We start from the raw sequence: 14911 nt of genomic DNA on the forward strand, positions 1-14911 counted from the left end.
GGAAGAATTAGCAGGAAGATCAGAAGTTCAAGGCCACCCTGGGCTACAGAAGATTGATAGTTTAAAAGAGAAACATAGCCAGGCAGTGGTGGCACACACCTTTGATCCCAGCATGTGGGATCTCACACTTTTAATCCCAGCACTAGGGGATGGCCACAGGAAGTGATATGGCTAAGTGGAGAGAAGAATATGAGGTGGGAGGAGACAGGAGCTCAGTCTCCTTTCAGGCTGAGGATTCAGTAGAGGTAAGAATTCTAGTGGCTGGCTGCTCTGCTTCTCTGATCTTTCAGTTATTACCCTAATATCTGACTCTGGGTTTTTATTATTAAGACCAATTAGAATTCATGTTACACCCTTCTGTCTGAGGACTCAGGGGCATTCAGTTTGAGGATTCATGGAGACAGGATCTTCTCCTTTCAGTTGAGAAATTGTCAAGCTATGGTGGCTGCAGTGCATCTCCAGATAACGGAGCAGCCTCAGTTTAGGAGAGGGGCTGAGGTAATGCCACTCAGGACACCTGTAGATCACCTTTTCCTGTAGTTTTGCTATGGCAGACTGTTGTATACCAACATGCCTGTGGCCATTGTGTATCCCTTCATCCTATACTGAGCTTGATAAAGCTGCCAGAGATACTTTCAACAAAGGATTTGGCTTTGGGTTGGTAATGCTGGATGTGAAAATGAAGTCATGCAGTGGTGTGGGATTTTCAACATCTGGTTCATCTAATACGGACACTGGAAAAGTTAGTGGGATCTTGAAGACCAAATAGAAATAATGTGAGTATGGTCTGACTTTCACAGAGAAAAAAAAAAAAAAATGGAACATCAATGACAATCTGGGGACAGAGATTGCAACTGAAGACCAGATCTGTCAAGGTTTGAAGTTGATATTTGATACTACCTTTTCACTGAACACAGGGAAGAAAAGTGGTAAAACCACGTCTGCTTACAAGAGGGAGTGTATAAACCTTGGCTGTGATGTTGATGTTGATTTTGCTGGACCTGAGATGCATGGCTCAGCTGTCTTTGGTTGAGAGTTGGCTTGCTGGGTACCAGATGACCTTTAACAGTGCCAAGTCAAAGCTGACAAGGAGTAACTTTGCAGTAAGTTCCAGGACTGGGGACTTCCAGCTACATGCTAATGTCAATAATGGGACAGAATTTGGAGGGTCAATTTATCAGAAAGTATGTGAAGATTTTGGCACTTCAGAAAACCTTGCCTGGACATTGGGTACCAAATGGACTCGTTTTGGGATTGCAGCTATATACCAACTGGATCCCACTGCTTCCATTTCTGCAAAGATCAACAACTCCAGTTTAATTGGAGTGGGCTATACTCAGCCCCTGCGGCCTGGTGGGAAGCTTACACCGTCTGCTCTGGTAGATGGGAAGAGCTTTAAGAGCTGGAGGCCACAAACTTGGGATTGTCTTGGAACTAGAAGCTTAATCAAGTGGAAAGAAAACTCTGGGAAAGGATTATGAGATACATTTCCATGTGGCCAGCAGGCTCCCACTTCCTCTGAGAAAGTGATAAATCAAAGGATGATTAAACAAGAGCTGTATTTTAAATATTTAGACAGTTTCCTGTTGGCTAGTTTCTAGTTGGATGGTTATCTAGTTACCAGTGCTTCTGGCATGTAGCCACCTATACATTATTTAAATGTATTTAACTGTTAAACGTGCTACCCACCAATGATGAAATAGATGTTTATGAAAATCGTTAAAAAAAAAAATCATGCTACACTGTCCTCTTACCCATAGTGGAAAACTGGGCTCTAAAGTGATCACCAAATCTAACTGATATTTGTTGAGGACTATTGCAAGGCCAGGCACTTAATAGATTCTTCAATGTTACCTAGGGGTAAATCTGAGAAGCAGACCTCCTAAAAGTGGAGCCTAGAGAAGGAAAGCAGGTTGCTTGTTAATGTGGTGAAGATCTTCTTTCTCATGTATGTGAGACATTAGATCCAGCTCAGGCCTGCAGACCTTCCTCCAGCAAGTCCTAGAGACCCCTCTACACATGACACAGCACCAAACCTCTGGGCAAGTGCTGAAACCTGAGCCACATCTGACCTCACAGCCCTTGGAGTCATCATGGAGGACCAACTTAGGTTGTCTCCTTTCTCCTGCATGTCTGATGCTGCCCATTTCCCCCAAGCAATGCAACAGCTACAACCAATGGAAGTCGCCACAGGCCACAGACCCAAACTATGGCACCAATATAAGATCAGAACTAAGCAATGATGTCTGTATAGACGCAGATGGGGCAAGGGGAGGCCACATCTGCATAGGACCCATGGAAATGCTAAGAGAAAATACATCTGGGTCCTTAATCTTAGAGACACTAAATGGTGGCCATAACATGGGTGGTGTGATGTTGTTTAGAAGGTTCCCCATGGATATACAGAGTATTGTGCTACATGTCTGGGTCTTGAGGGTCTGTGCAGGGTCAGCCTGGTGTCATAGGGAGACACTGGGGGATTTTTGCATTGGAAATCATTAGAGATATGTCAGTAGTACATTATCTTTCTCAGCTCCTGCTGCTTCTACTCTTGGCCATCCTTGGCCATGGTGTACATGGCCACTGACAGAGTATACAGTTCCTATCCTAAATTCCTTCATCCTCCCTCATACCCCTGTGATCTCTGATCACCAGGAAGCCAAGGCTTAGTGAAAGTGCCCTCAGCTGGCCAAATAAAAAACTGTGACACAACAGTGAGGCAATGAACTCCCTGAATCATGACACAGAGATGGACACTTCAGTGAGGTACATAACCCTTTATTTTACTTTCCCTCCTTGATTCTGTCAGCTACATCAGCATCTGGGCTAGGACTCAGAAGGATGTTGTGAACAAGACCAGTACAGAGATCACAGTAAGCAACTGGTCCCCAGATACTGCTCCCAGGATACCAGGCCCTAGAGCTGGGTCTGAGTGGGGAGTCAGGGCTCTAGAGATTCCTCTCAACGTAGTTAATCTTTCCATGACTCAGTGCACCAGGTCACTGTCACTCCCAATGGAAATTCTTAGAGAAGCATCGTACTGAAGATCAGAGGTATAAAAGAGATAAGGACCAGTCTGGACTCCCTCCAGCTATGCTGTTTCTTATGTTCTTTGCTCTGAGGCTGGACTTCTGTGGCCCTGGCCTAGAATTTAGAGGTATGCTTGCCTCTGCCTCCCGAGAGCTGGGTTTAATTCATGCACCACCACCACCTGGCTCATTTTTATTTTTGTATGAAACACTTCTCAGCATGTATTTTTGCACACCATGTTCATGCTCAGTGGCTGGGGAGGTCTTTGGTTACCCTATGACCAGAAAGAGATGGTTCTATGTGCATAACTGGGTGCTGGTAACTGAATTCAGTTTTCCTGGAAGGGTGACCAATGCTTTTAATCCCTGGGCCATCTATCTAGTGCTCTTTAAATGATTGTTCCTGAAGAACTATGGAGATATTCTAGGGCTGACATAAACAGAGCTTTGGTAACTCCTTCTCACAGGGTGGGGGTTCACTATAAACATCCTAATTCTACTTCAGAAGCTGAAGATGTTTCCTGTTCTGGTTTGTAAAATTTCCCTCTTTAAGTTGCTGAAATTTCTAGAGATGTCTGGTCCTCTCTCACTACTTCAGACAGCTGTTCCCCGAACTTGGAAAGTGTTCCCTGTGGATTCTACACAACTGTTGCTGTATGTCCTATTGTCCCCCATCTAAGACTCGTCTGTTTTTGTTTCTTGTATCTACAGTAATGAGACCTGTCTTCAATGCTGAGTATGAATCTGGAGTCATTCTCCCCAGGTGTCCCCTGCTTTGGTCAAAAACTAGTGATCTGTGTCATCAAGTATGGTCAGGGATATGTTTTATCTATAGCTTAGGCCACCCTGGGCTTTCTATGTCACTCTCAGCTATGACTACTTCACAAATCCTTTCTTCCCTGACTTTTCAGTAAGTCTATTCTGCCAGGGTGTGTGATCACAAGGGCTCAGGTATGTTCAGAGCCTCATGCAGTATCAGGGAACTTGGCTTCACAGTCAGATTCCAAGTTGAGATTAATAACCGTCAGTTATTGTTCCACATTTGTACAGGGAGTTGTATCTTTCCTAGTACTGCAGGGTCCCCAGTCTTTGGCAACAGCAAGAGGTGTTTCTGTCGTTGTCAGATTGGGAATTGCTGGCTCATTCTTCCTCAAACTGAGGAGACTCGGAAGGATGTTGTCAACAGGAGCAGCACAGGGATCAGGGTAGACAACACTGCCCCAGGGCGCCAGGCCTCAGAGCTGGGTCTGAGGTGGGAAAGCCCCAAGAGTTCATCTTTCCATCACCCAACCCACAGGTCTCTGGCACTCCCATGGAGATGTCTAGAAAAAGGCCAGCAGCCTCCCCAATGACAGACTCATAAAATGAAAAGGAAACGGTCCATTTCCACTCTTCAGCCAGGATGAGCACCACTGTGCTGTTTGCTACTTGTCCTCCTCCGACTACCACACTTACTTACTCTGCTCAAAACACAGTCGCAAACCCCAAAACTGTAACTTTGTGGGGTTTGCCTCTGTTTTTCCCCCGTTAGGATTTATCTATTTATTATGTATACAGCATGTATGGCCAGAAGAGGGCGCCAGATCTCATTATAGATGGTTGTGAGCCACCGTGTGGTTGCTGGGAATTGAACTCAGGACCTCTGGAAAAGCAGTCAGTGCTCCTAACCTCTGAGCCATCTATCCAGCCCAGGGGTTTGCCTTTTTAAGCCCTGGGCAGATATGGCTAGGTCCTGCATATTTGGAGTGCTCACTGGTATAGTTCTGGTCTGGCTTGAGCATCTGAGACCCCAAAGCCCCACCCCACACCCCACCATCCACACAGTGACACACTTCCTCCAAGGCCACACCTACTCCAACAAAGCCACACTTGCTGATTCTTCTCTAGTGTGCCGCTCCCTGGTGACCAAGTTTCAAATCAATGAGCCTGTGGCGGTTTTCTCAATCAAACCACCCCTGCCTCGAAGTCCAGAAGAGCAAACAAGAGAAAATGATGAAGTATGCTTCAGAGCACCTAATGTGGTCTCGGTAGCTGTATGTTTTGTGGTAACTGGAGCAGAATTGATGCCTGTCACACAATGCGGAAAAGGTCTATATACGTCAGTGATGTCAGTTTTTCTGATTATGCTATTAGTTCCCGTGACACCATACTTGACATGCTGGCTTCTGTCCCCTCTCTGCAGATGGGTGCTGACAGAGGACTCATTGATTCCTTCCTGAAGTGTTTGCAATTTCATTGAACTTGATTGGATGCTCTGCTGTCAATACTTCAGCACTAAGGACTGCTATGACGTCCCCTGGGGATTTAAGCCCTTCCTTCTCAGGCATGGCCAGATTTATTTATTCCATATAACTTTCCTTAACATTGATATACTTTCTGTTTGAAATACAAATACAAATACATAGGTGAGGTTTTTTGGATTGGTATTAGCATATTAGAGCTATGTCCATCCCTTATACTATATAATTTTTAAATATCTAATTAATTAATATTAGTGACTTACTTTAAAGATAGAGTCTCTGTAGATAGACCAATTTATCTTGAAATTGCAACAATCCTCTTATCAAAGCCTTCTCTGTGGTGGGATTGTAGACATGTTATAACTCAGTTTCTTTCAGTGAAAACTAAAGTTCAACCAGGGATGGAGGTTTCCCAGCCCTGCTCCTACTGGAACAGGAGAGATGACTGGGGAAGACACACCTGTCAGGGTGGAGATGGAGACTGCTGATGTTCAGGGATGGGCTGAACTTGGCACCTCCTTACACTGTGCTCACAGGAGACAGACACACAGTCACAGTCAATCCAGAAAGGGAAGTCACCAGCTCTTGAAGCCACAATAGGAAAAGGAGACTCCAGAAGCAATACTGTATGGCTCAGTGCCACATAAGGCAGCTACCTTATCCTGTAGAAGAAAACATGAAGAAGATATTCAGCTGAGAGCCTATGCATAGTGACATGCCAAAAAGCCATTCACAGGTTCACTCAAATTGTTCTAATCCCAAGAGTCCCTTCCTCCCAGGCTTTTATCCATTGATTCTTGCCCTGGACCAAGCAGGGCCTACAGAGTATAACTTGTTAATGCTAGCCTAAAGAACAAACCCAAAGGTTCTTTCCCTTCCACTGGAAAGAAACACAAGATCAGGAAAAAGCCTGATTGAATTCAACAAGGTGTTATGGGCTGGCAGAGACACTCAATGGGCTACTGTGTGCACTAACAATAGTGTCTCAGGAAAGAATCTCACTATACTCAGAAGCAAACATAATTGTGGCTACCAAAACTTTGACAAGTGGGGAAAGAGCCTCTGCACAGGCCTGGCTGATGTTCCCTGTCTGGGAATCTGCATATCTGACTTAACTCTCTCTCTTTCCCCATGGAGAACTGGACTCTGCAGTGATCACTAATCTAACTGACATTTGTTGAGGGCTGTTACATAAGACAAGGAAATGTTTCCATGTAGAAACCATCAGAGAACTACAAACAGTCTCAGACTGCAAACCAGCCTTGAGTCATGTGTTGTGTAGAGCAAGGAGAGAAGACACAAAGGACAGTGTTCACGGAGGAGGGGGCGAGTGGTGGGTGACAGGTGATCCACAGTGTGGGTGTGGGACAGGTCAGGTGGCTGTTTTATTAGGGTGCTTAGCATGGCCTCACTGTGAAGGTGAGCTGTGACTGTGAGAGAAGAATTTTTTCAGGACATGAAGGATTCCTCCAGCTAGACTCTAGTTCAGGAAGTTTCATAACTTCTCCCAAGAGCACCAACAGTTGGGACCAAATGAACAAACAATTGAGCCAATATGGGATTTTATCATTCAAATTTTGTCCTGGATTTTTTTTTTTTAGTTTTGTTTATTTGACCCAAGATGGAATTGCCTGGGAGGAGGAAGCTCAGTTGATAAAATGCTTCCACCATATTGCCTGCAGACAAAGTCTATAGTGCATTTTCTTAATTAACAATTGATGTGAGAGGTCCCAATTCACTGTCCATGCTGGACAATTGGTCCTGGATGATATAGAAAGCAGTCTGAACAAGCCAGTAAGCAGCAATCTTCCATGGAATCTGCTTCAGTTTCTGATACATGTTCCTACTTTGAGTTCCTGCCCTAACATCCTCAGAGATGGAATGTGACATAGAATTTGTCAGATGAAATAAACTCTTTCTTTCTCAAGTTGGTTTTGGTTATGGTGTCTTGTCACAACAATTTAAGAGCAGAATAATCCAAACCACTATTGAGCACTTCACAACTGCCCAAACTTGTTTTTGACAGAGGGCACTGGTTTTTATGGTTTATTTTTTAGTTTTTACTTACATGTATGTCTGTGTGTATGTAGTATATGCCAATCGATTGGGAGCTTCTGTGGAATCTAAAAGAGGGCATCAAACACCATGGACCTTGAGGAACAGAAGGTTGTTAGTGCCCTTTGGGAGTGCTTGGAAATGAACTCAGGTCCATTGTTAGAGCACTTAGCACTTTTATCACCTAGGATCTTTTCAAAGTGCAAGGGTGACTTTTGCCTGCTTTTCATTGCTAAATCCCAGGGCCTGGAACAAGCTGATTCACCTGGCAGATTCTCCATCACTTGTTGAGGAGTAAATCTGAGAAGCACACCTCTTAAAAGTTGAGACTTGAGAAGGAAAGGCAGATTTTGTGTTGATGTTGTGAAGATCTTCTCGTGTGTGTGTGTGTGTGTGTGTGTGTGTGTGTGTGTGTGTGTGTGTGTTACCTCCTGTTCATACCAGGCTAGCAGACCTTAACCCAGATAATTCTGGATCCCACTCTATTCTTGGAACACAGCACTGAATCTACACAGACAAGAGGTAAAATCTGAGCCACATCTGACCTCACAGCCTCTGTAGTCAGGAGGGAGGGGACATCTCAGGTACAGGAAGTCCTCCCCATCCAGCATACCTGTTGTTTTCCATCTCTCTCCCTGCTCAAGCCACAGTTATACAGCCATGTGGCTTGCCCCCATGCCACAGCCCCAAATACTGTCACCAAGATAAGCTCAGAAGTAAAGAATGACGATTGGGTGGACATAGATGAGGCAAGGGGAGGTCATATCTATATAGAACTCAATAAAAGGGTATTAAGAAAGACACCTGGGTCCTAAGTCTCAAAGATATGAAATGGTGGCCTTGCACTCCCAAGTTGTGTAATATGTCTTTAGAAGGTCCCCCAGTGTGTGTTCAGAGTATTGTGCTCAATGCCTGGGTTTGAAGATCTTTGGAGGGATCAGCCTGGTGTCATGTGGAGATATTTCACCAATGTCTGAGATGGGAGTCATCAGAGTTCTGTCAGTAGCACATTATCCTCCTTGGTTCCTGCATCTTCTATTCTACGTTCTCTGGGGACATGGGCTGTATGACCCCTGACACAGCAGCCAGCTCCCATCCAAATTTCCTAGCCTCCCTCAGACTCATGCAAAATGAGATCACCAGGAAGCCAAGGCTTATTGCTGTGGACTGAGCTGGACAGGAAAGAACCCTGACATAACAGTGAGGCCATGGGAACCCAGATCAAGACCCAGAGCTGGACACTTCAGTGACAGACATAGGTCTTTGCTTTCCTTTGTTTCCTTGATTCTGTCAGCCAGATCAGCATCCAGGCTAGGCCTCAAAAGCATGTTGTCAACAAGACAATTACAGGTATCAGGGTAAGCAACTTGTCCCCAGACACTGCTCCCAGGATACCACGGCACAGAGCTGGATCTGTGGTGGGGAATTAGGGCTCTGGAGATTCCTGTCCCAATCATAAAGATTTCCATGACACTTCTGGTCCCTGTCACTCCCATTGGCATTTTATAGAGAAGCCAGTCAGCCTCATCCTGAAGATGAGAACGGTAAAGTGAATAAGGACCACTCTGCACTCATTCCCTACCCTTCATTTAAAATATGAATTCATATAAATATATGCACATAGATGAACTTGGTCAATAATACTCTAATTTCAAATATAAAATGCACTCAATGAGCATGATTCTCCTATGGACATAAATGCAGCAAACTATGAAGGAATCAATGGTATTTTAATTTCCAGAACATAAGTAACACCTGAAGGAACCCAGTGAAGTATCAAAGATAAACATCTCCAGTGAGCCCCGCATGATGACAAATGGATTTCTCTCAGTATTCATGGGACAGAGACATGTGGATGTCTGTGACTTGTAGGCCAATCAAAAGAGGGGAGGATAAAAATAAAATGATTTGATTACGTTAATAAAAACACTCTCCCGTGTGTAAAGAAATGACTAAACTGTGTAGACAACACAGTTGGAGTCTCGGAATCTGGGAACTCACAACCTCCTGTCCTTCCTACTCCAGAGTTACAAGAGCCTCTCCTCACCACCACAGGCTGCTGTGCTTCCAACACTCACACAAAATATAACAACAAAATCTTAAAGTATTTTCCCTGTACATTTTTGTGAAGATATAATTCCTAAGCTGTACATAAAACTAAAATGTTAAAAAGGAGAATCAAAATCCAAGATCTGTCTTGTAGGAAGGATGAGGATAAGGACAGGCAGACATGTATCAGTTTCACCATATCATTGTATTTTGGAAAATAGTCATTCCTTTTTGTAAATATTCTACTTGCATGTACTTTATCATTAATGGTCAAAGAAGCAATGGTTTTAAATTTCTCAATTCCTAATATAGTGAACATGGATTCATATGATCCACACTAGCATAAGTACCTTTGAAGATAATCAATTTCTAAGACACTGTAGACATCCTGAAATCTTGGTGTGAGAAGGCAGACACAATGGCCTCTGAGCTAGACTCAGAAGGATATTATAACCAGGATGAGGCTGACAACGAACAGGATACACAACTTGTCCCCTTACACTGCTTCTAGGATTCCAGGTCACAGAGCTGAGTCTGAGCGAGGAAAGCAGGGCCCAGGAGATTCCTCTTCCAGGAGTTCATTTTTCCATGACCCAACCACAATGCTCTCTATCACTACCATTGGGAATTCTTAGAGAAGCCAATCAGTTTCATCTATGTCAAGATTATAAATTGAGCACACACTAGCAGAGACTCAGTGTCCACTCTTCAAGCAGGATGAAGACCTTTGTTCCTGAGGCTCTCCTCCTGCTGCTCCTGGCCAACTTAGCCCTGACCAGGCATCTAGAGGGTGAGTGTGGGTGTCAGGAGGGAAAGGACCTAACCTGGGAGACAAAAGGACTCCACCCATGGGGCTGCAGCACAGGAAAACCTGTCTCTTGCCTAGCCCAGCCAAGACCTTCTGGTCCCTGGTTTATTTTATATTATAACCCCTGTCCCCTGCTCCCTGCTCCCCTGGGAGCAATGTGGGGAGCTTCATAGGGAACTACGTGGGGTGTTCTAGATCTAAAGGCGCACTGCACCTAGGTTCACACTCCATACGCCTTTTACAAACTCTGCTCACCTGGCCTGGCCTCCTGGAGCCCCAATTCATCATTGTAGCCTTTGTGGGTGACACCCAGTTTGAGAGATTCAACAGCAGAGAAGAGCCTCTGAGGATGGAGCACTGTGCACCGTGGGTGGATCATCAGGAGCCAGAGTACTGGGAGGAGAAGACACAGAACTTCCTGATTCTAATGGACTATTACGCTGACATAATGACGAAAATGCTTCACTTCTACAATCAAAGTGAAAGTGGTGAGTGAACCCAAATAAGAAATCCCAAATCTAAAGTTCCCTATAGGATTACGCTAGTCCCCCATATCCAAAATTTACCCCAGTAAATGTGACCCACATAGACTAGGCCACAGAGAGCCTGGGGACACTGACCTGGTTTTCTGCACAAATGTGCCACAAAAATGTGGCCATTTACAAAGGCCAAGTGGGAAGGACTGAGCCACTGGAGGGCCCCAAGGGACCTGGCCCTGTGAGAGTGACTGACAGTATGGGCTTGGACAGGAAATCACACACTGCAGATCCTGATGGCCTGCGATATACTGCCTGGAGTGTACTTCAGCCGTGGACTATATGAATTCATCTTGGATGGCCGTGATCACATTGTTCTGAATGAGGACCTGAGCACTTGGACTGCAGTTGGCAAGGCAGCGGAAATGCTGAGGCAAGAGTGGGAGGAGTCAGGTTTTGCACACTCTGTGAAAACTTCCTTGGAGACCAGTTGTGTGCCTTTGCTCTTCAATCAACTGGACTATGGGAAAGAGATTTTGCTAAGAACAGGTAAGGAAGAAATGGCCAACCCGGCACTGAGACTGAAACCCCTGTCTCTTGAGGATTCCTCCTCCGCAGAGAGAAGCTGGAGTAATAACTCTGTCTTGCATCCAAAGGGAAAGAGTGTCATGGGTTTCCTAATTCAACAAGAGAGAGGGGGTCTCCAGAGGGCTAAGCCTTCTCTCAGGATACTTCAGTCTATCAATTATGCAGCATTTCCATTCCATTTGCCTCGTGAACCATGTCATACCTGTTTGATGTCCATGTTCTTTGGAGGTCTGAGCCCAGTGTTGCTGAGTCTGAGTCTCCATACAGTCAGAACCAGAAGACTATAATCCTAGAAGGTGATCCAGAGTCCCTACTCTGTGCTGGTGCATGGTGATTCTGAAACTTTCCAAGGAATGATTAACCCATCTTTATCCTGAGATTAGGCTGATGAGTGAAGTCTGCATCTCTCCTTCTAGCCATTGTCTCATCCATTAAAAACAAGGTTACGGGGTTGGGGATTTAACTCAGTTGGTAGAGTGCTTGCCTAGCAAGCACAAGGCCCTGGGTTTGATGCTCAGCTCAAAAAAAAAAAACAAACCAAAAACAAAAACAAGGTTACCTGCACAGTGACAGGTATTCAGGAAGAATGCAAAAAAACCTGAATTTTCTAATTTATTCCCTTCAGATACCCCTAAAATACATGTGACCCATAGGGTCAGAGCTGATGGAAATATCACTCTAAGGTGCTGGGCCCTGGACTTCTATCCTGCTGAAATCACCCTAACCTGGCAGAGAGATGGGAGCAACCAGACTGTGGATTTGGAGGTGATGGACACCAGGCCTACAGGAGATGGAACCTTCCAGAAGTGGGCAGCTGTGGTGGTGCCTTCTGGGGAGGAGCAGAGATACACATGTCATGTGGATCATGAGGGGCTGCCTGAGCCCTTCACCCTGAGATGGGGTAAGGAGTGGGTGTGAGCACAGAGCCTATCACAGAGAGAGTGGGAGGCTTTGGGAGAAATGGAGCAGGGTCATGACTGATAGCTGGAGGTCAGAGGCCTCACTGTTCCTTCCATTCTCTGTCAGAGCCTCCTCAGTCCTCTGTCCCCATCATTCCAGTTGTCACTGGCCTGGTTCTTGGAGCTGTGCTTGTGGGAGCTGCGGTGACTTTTCTGATGTGGAAGAGGAGGACTAAAGGTGAGGGAAGGGCAGGGTCTGAGTTCAAGTCTCCATGGCAAATCAAGTCCAGCTGAGACTGTGCCCTGCCACATGAGAGCCAAGATTCATCCACACAGTTGCTTATTCAGCCTTGTGCTGATGTGCTGACATTAACTCTATTGTGAAGCATAAAGGAAATAATGAACAGATTCATCACTGCAGTGGTAGAGGTGGCAGAGACCTGATCCTCAGCTCTCATAGGTCAGATGGAAAGGTTCCTACTCAGAACACATATCCAGGAGTTCAGTTAGTCCTCTTCATATATGATCTCCTATCATGTTGCCTCATCTTTCTCTGGATCTGCAGTTACAGTTCGGGAAACTTCCCTGAGATAAGGACCAGGAGATTCCACTAGGCCTTCCAGATCCTGCTGCTTCTATGCAATCTAAGAAAATGGATTATTCCCAGGGGTAAACAATGAGGCAGCTCTATTCAGGATTCCCAGTCATTATCTGGGGGCTCATACCTGAGAAATCTGTGGCAGTATATATAAGAGCCCATGGAAATTCTCAGCCAGCCCATACCTCAACATTTAGTTCCATCTTCAGAGGCTGTGATCTGCTCTTGTATCGATTTTCACAGGGAGGTAAAGTTTCTAGGATGTTCAGCCTTCTGTTACACCTTTAAGAAGTGACACCCTAAAGGGCCTGGTGTGAGATGTCAGAGATGTGAGGATAGAACTTTGGAGCTTGGGGAGCCTTGGGATTGGGACAGTCTGAGTGTGTGATGACATGTTCTGAATGTCACCATTTAAGACACTGATCTGAATTTCTTCCTTGTTCTTTTCTTCTACAGGGTAAGACAGCTGGACTGAGCCTAACAGGATTTATTCTGTTTTCTCTTTTCCCACTGTGGCTTCAAGACCTGATGACCTCTCTTCCTAGATCTGACTGTGACTATGTGTCTGTCTCCTGAGAGCACAGTGTGAACAGGTGATGAGTTCAGCCCTGCCCTGAGCAGCAATAAGTCCCATCCACACACTGATCCTCATTCCTTCCCTAGTTATCACTGCTGCTCCAGCAGAGGCTGGGCTGGTAAACCTCCACCCCTGACTGAACCTTACTTTTCACTGAGTTACAAATTAATGAATTTTTCTTGAAATTAAGCATTTTTTAATGGTTTTGCAACTTTTTTCAGAGTGGGTGTCTGATTAGTGTAGTAAAGTTGAGTCAAATTTGATGAAGAAATAAAGTCTCAGAACCGTATTGAGTCATGTGTGCTGTGCTAACTCAGTTGCCTTTCTGAAGAGTTGAAGGCTGTGTGGAGCCAGGTGAGGCCAGAGTGTGCACAACTGTTGATCCTTCCAGTCTTCCTTTCACATAGTCCTTTTCCTCCTGTGTCATCTTGCTAGCTCCTCATCCCTATTCTTTCAATAAACCTGTTCACCAAGACATGTGAACCAGACATGTAGGGTCTGTGCAGTGTCTCTGCTGTTCTTTCATGTTGACCATCAGCCCGTTCAGGTCTGATTTCCATCAAGAAGTGTTTAGATTAAGGGTAATACAGGAATTACATTTGTTTTCAGTTCTGTGATTGCGTCTGGTGTCATTGTCTTCTGTTATTGACATTCACTGACACAGGTAGGGAGTGTTTCTGTCATTGTCCAACCATGGACATCTGTGGTATTCTCACCAAATTTGTTAGAGTCCAAGCCTGGTTTCTAACAGACAAAGGGCTACAATATGTCAGTAACACCAGAAGGAGGAGGCTCTGCCAACAGGAGGTATGCAAGTTCAAAATCAACCTGAGCTACATACTGTGACCATGTCTCCAAAGGAAGTCATTAATATCTGATAAATCAATGAACCAATTAAAAAATTAATTTGCCTAAGGGATGGACAAAGCTGTACTATGCTAATACCATTCTACAGAAATATCAACTAAGTATTTGAAGTTCAGACAGGAAGTAGGTTTATGTAAGGAAAGTTATGTGGAATATACAAATCAGGTAACACCTGTTGATAAACTGCTTAAATCCCTGGAGAATTTCACAGGACTCACTAAAGCATAAGCATAGGATTTCAGAGCATCCAATCACTTTCAATGAAACTGGAATCCTGTGTTAACACCTGTCTACAGACAGGGTCACAGAGGAGAGAGCAAGAAGACTAGTGTAGATGAAAATCAGCAGCATTCTCTGTAAAACTAAGCTCATTGACTGTCGGAACCCTTTATGCAATACTTGAGAGACAGAGATTCTGCTCCAGTTCCAATAGAATGTTCATAGAAGAGACAGCATTTGAGTCTTAAAGCACAATTGAGCGTTTCCTCTTGTGTGCTTCTCTGGATCCAAGAGTTCATGCACATGGCAGATGCTCCAGCTTTTGTTAAGCTGTACTAGGAGCAGAGAACCTAAGCAGGTGAACAGGGTAGAAAAGTCAGGTTTCTGAAGCATGTGATGAGGATTTTCCTGCATTTATGTCTGTTGAACAGACTACCTCTGTCAGGCAAGGAGCACAGGTGGTGATATTGTGTCCCCCAATATAATAAGTTTATCTGGGGGGTCAG

General features: G+C 44.8%; 1 protein-coding gene and 1 pseudogene across 1 annotated transcript; both read left to right on the plus strand.

The window, feature by feature from the left end:
• The first annotated feature begins 547 nt into the window (after window positions 1-547).
• Window positions 548-1446, plus strand: LOC118575992 (annotated as a pseudogene).
• Window positions 1447-10090: 8644 nt separating this feature from the next.
• Window positions 10091-13251, plus strand: LOC118575991 (class I histocompatibility antigen, Gogo-B*0101 alpha chain-like). Its single transcript, XM_036176369.1, has 6 exons — window positions 10091-10163; window positions 10400-10669; window positions 10931-11206; window positions 11871-12146; window positions 12272-12382; window positions 13199-13251. Exons 1-6 carry the CDS (start codon window positions 10091-10093, stop codon window positions 13201-13203), a joined length of 1011 nt encoding a protein of 336 aa, XP_036032262.1. The 3' UTR covers window positions 13204-13251.
• Window positions 13252-14911: the final 1660 nt, after the last annotated feature.

This window comes from Onychomys torridus, unplaced genomic scaffold (genome assembly GCF_903995425.1).
Source record: "Onychomys torridus unplaced genomic scaffold, mOncTor1.1, whole genome shotgun sequence".
In the NCBI taxonomy this organism is placed as follows: Eukaryota; Metazoa; Chordata; class Mammalia; order Rodentia; family Cricetidae; genus Onychomys; species Onychomys torridus.

Coding starts and splice junctions, on each gene's coding strand:
- LOC118575991 (XM_036176369.1), top strand. CDS start 10,091: ATGAAGACCTTTGTTCCTGAGGCTCTCCTCCTGCTGCTCCTGGCCAAC. Junction 10,164..10,399: donor CCTGACCAGGCATCTAGAGG/GTGAGTGTGGGT, acceptor CACTGCACCTAG/GTTCACACTCCATACGCCTT. Junction 10,670..10,930: donor CTACAATCAAAGTGAAAGTG/GTGAGTGAACCC, acceptor GGGCTTGGACAG/GAAATCACACACTGCAGATC.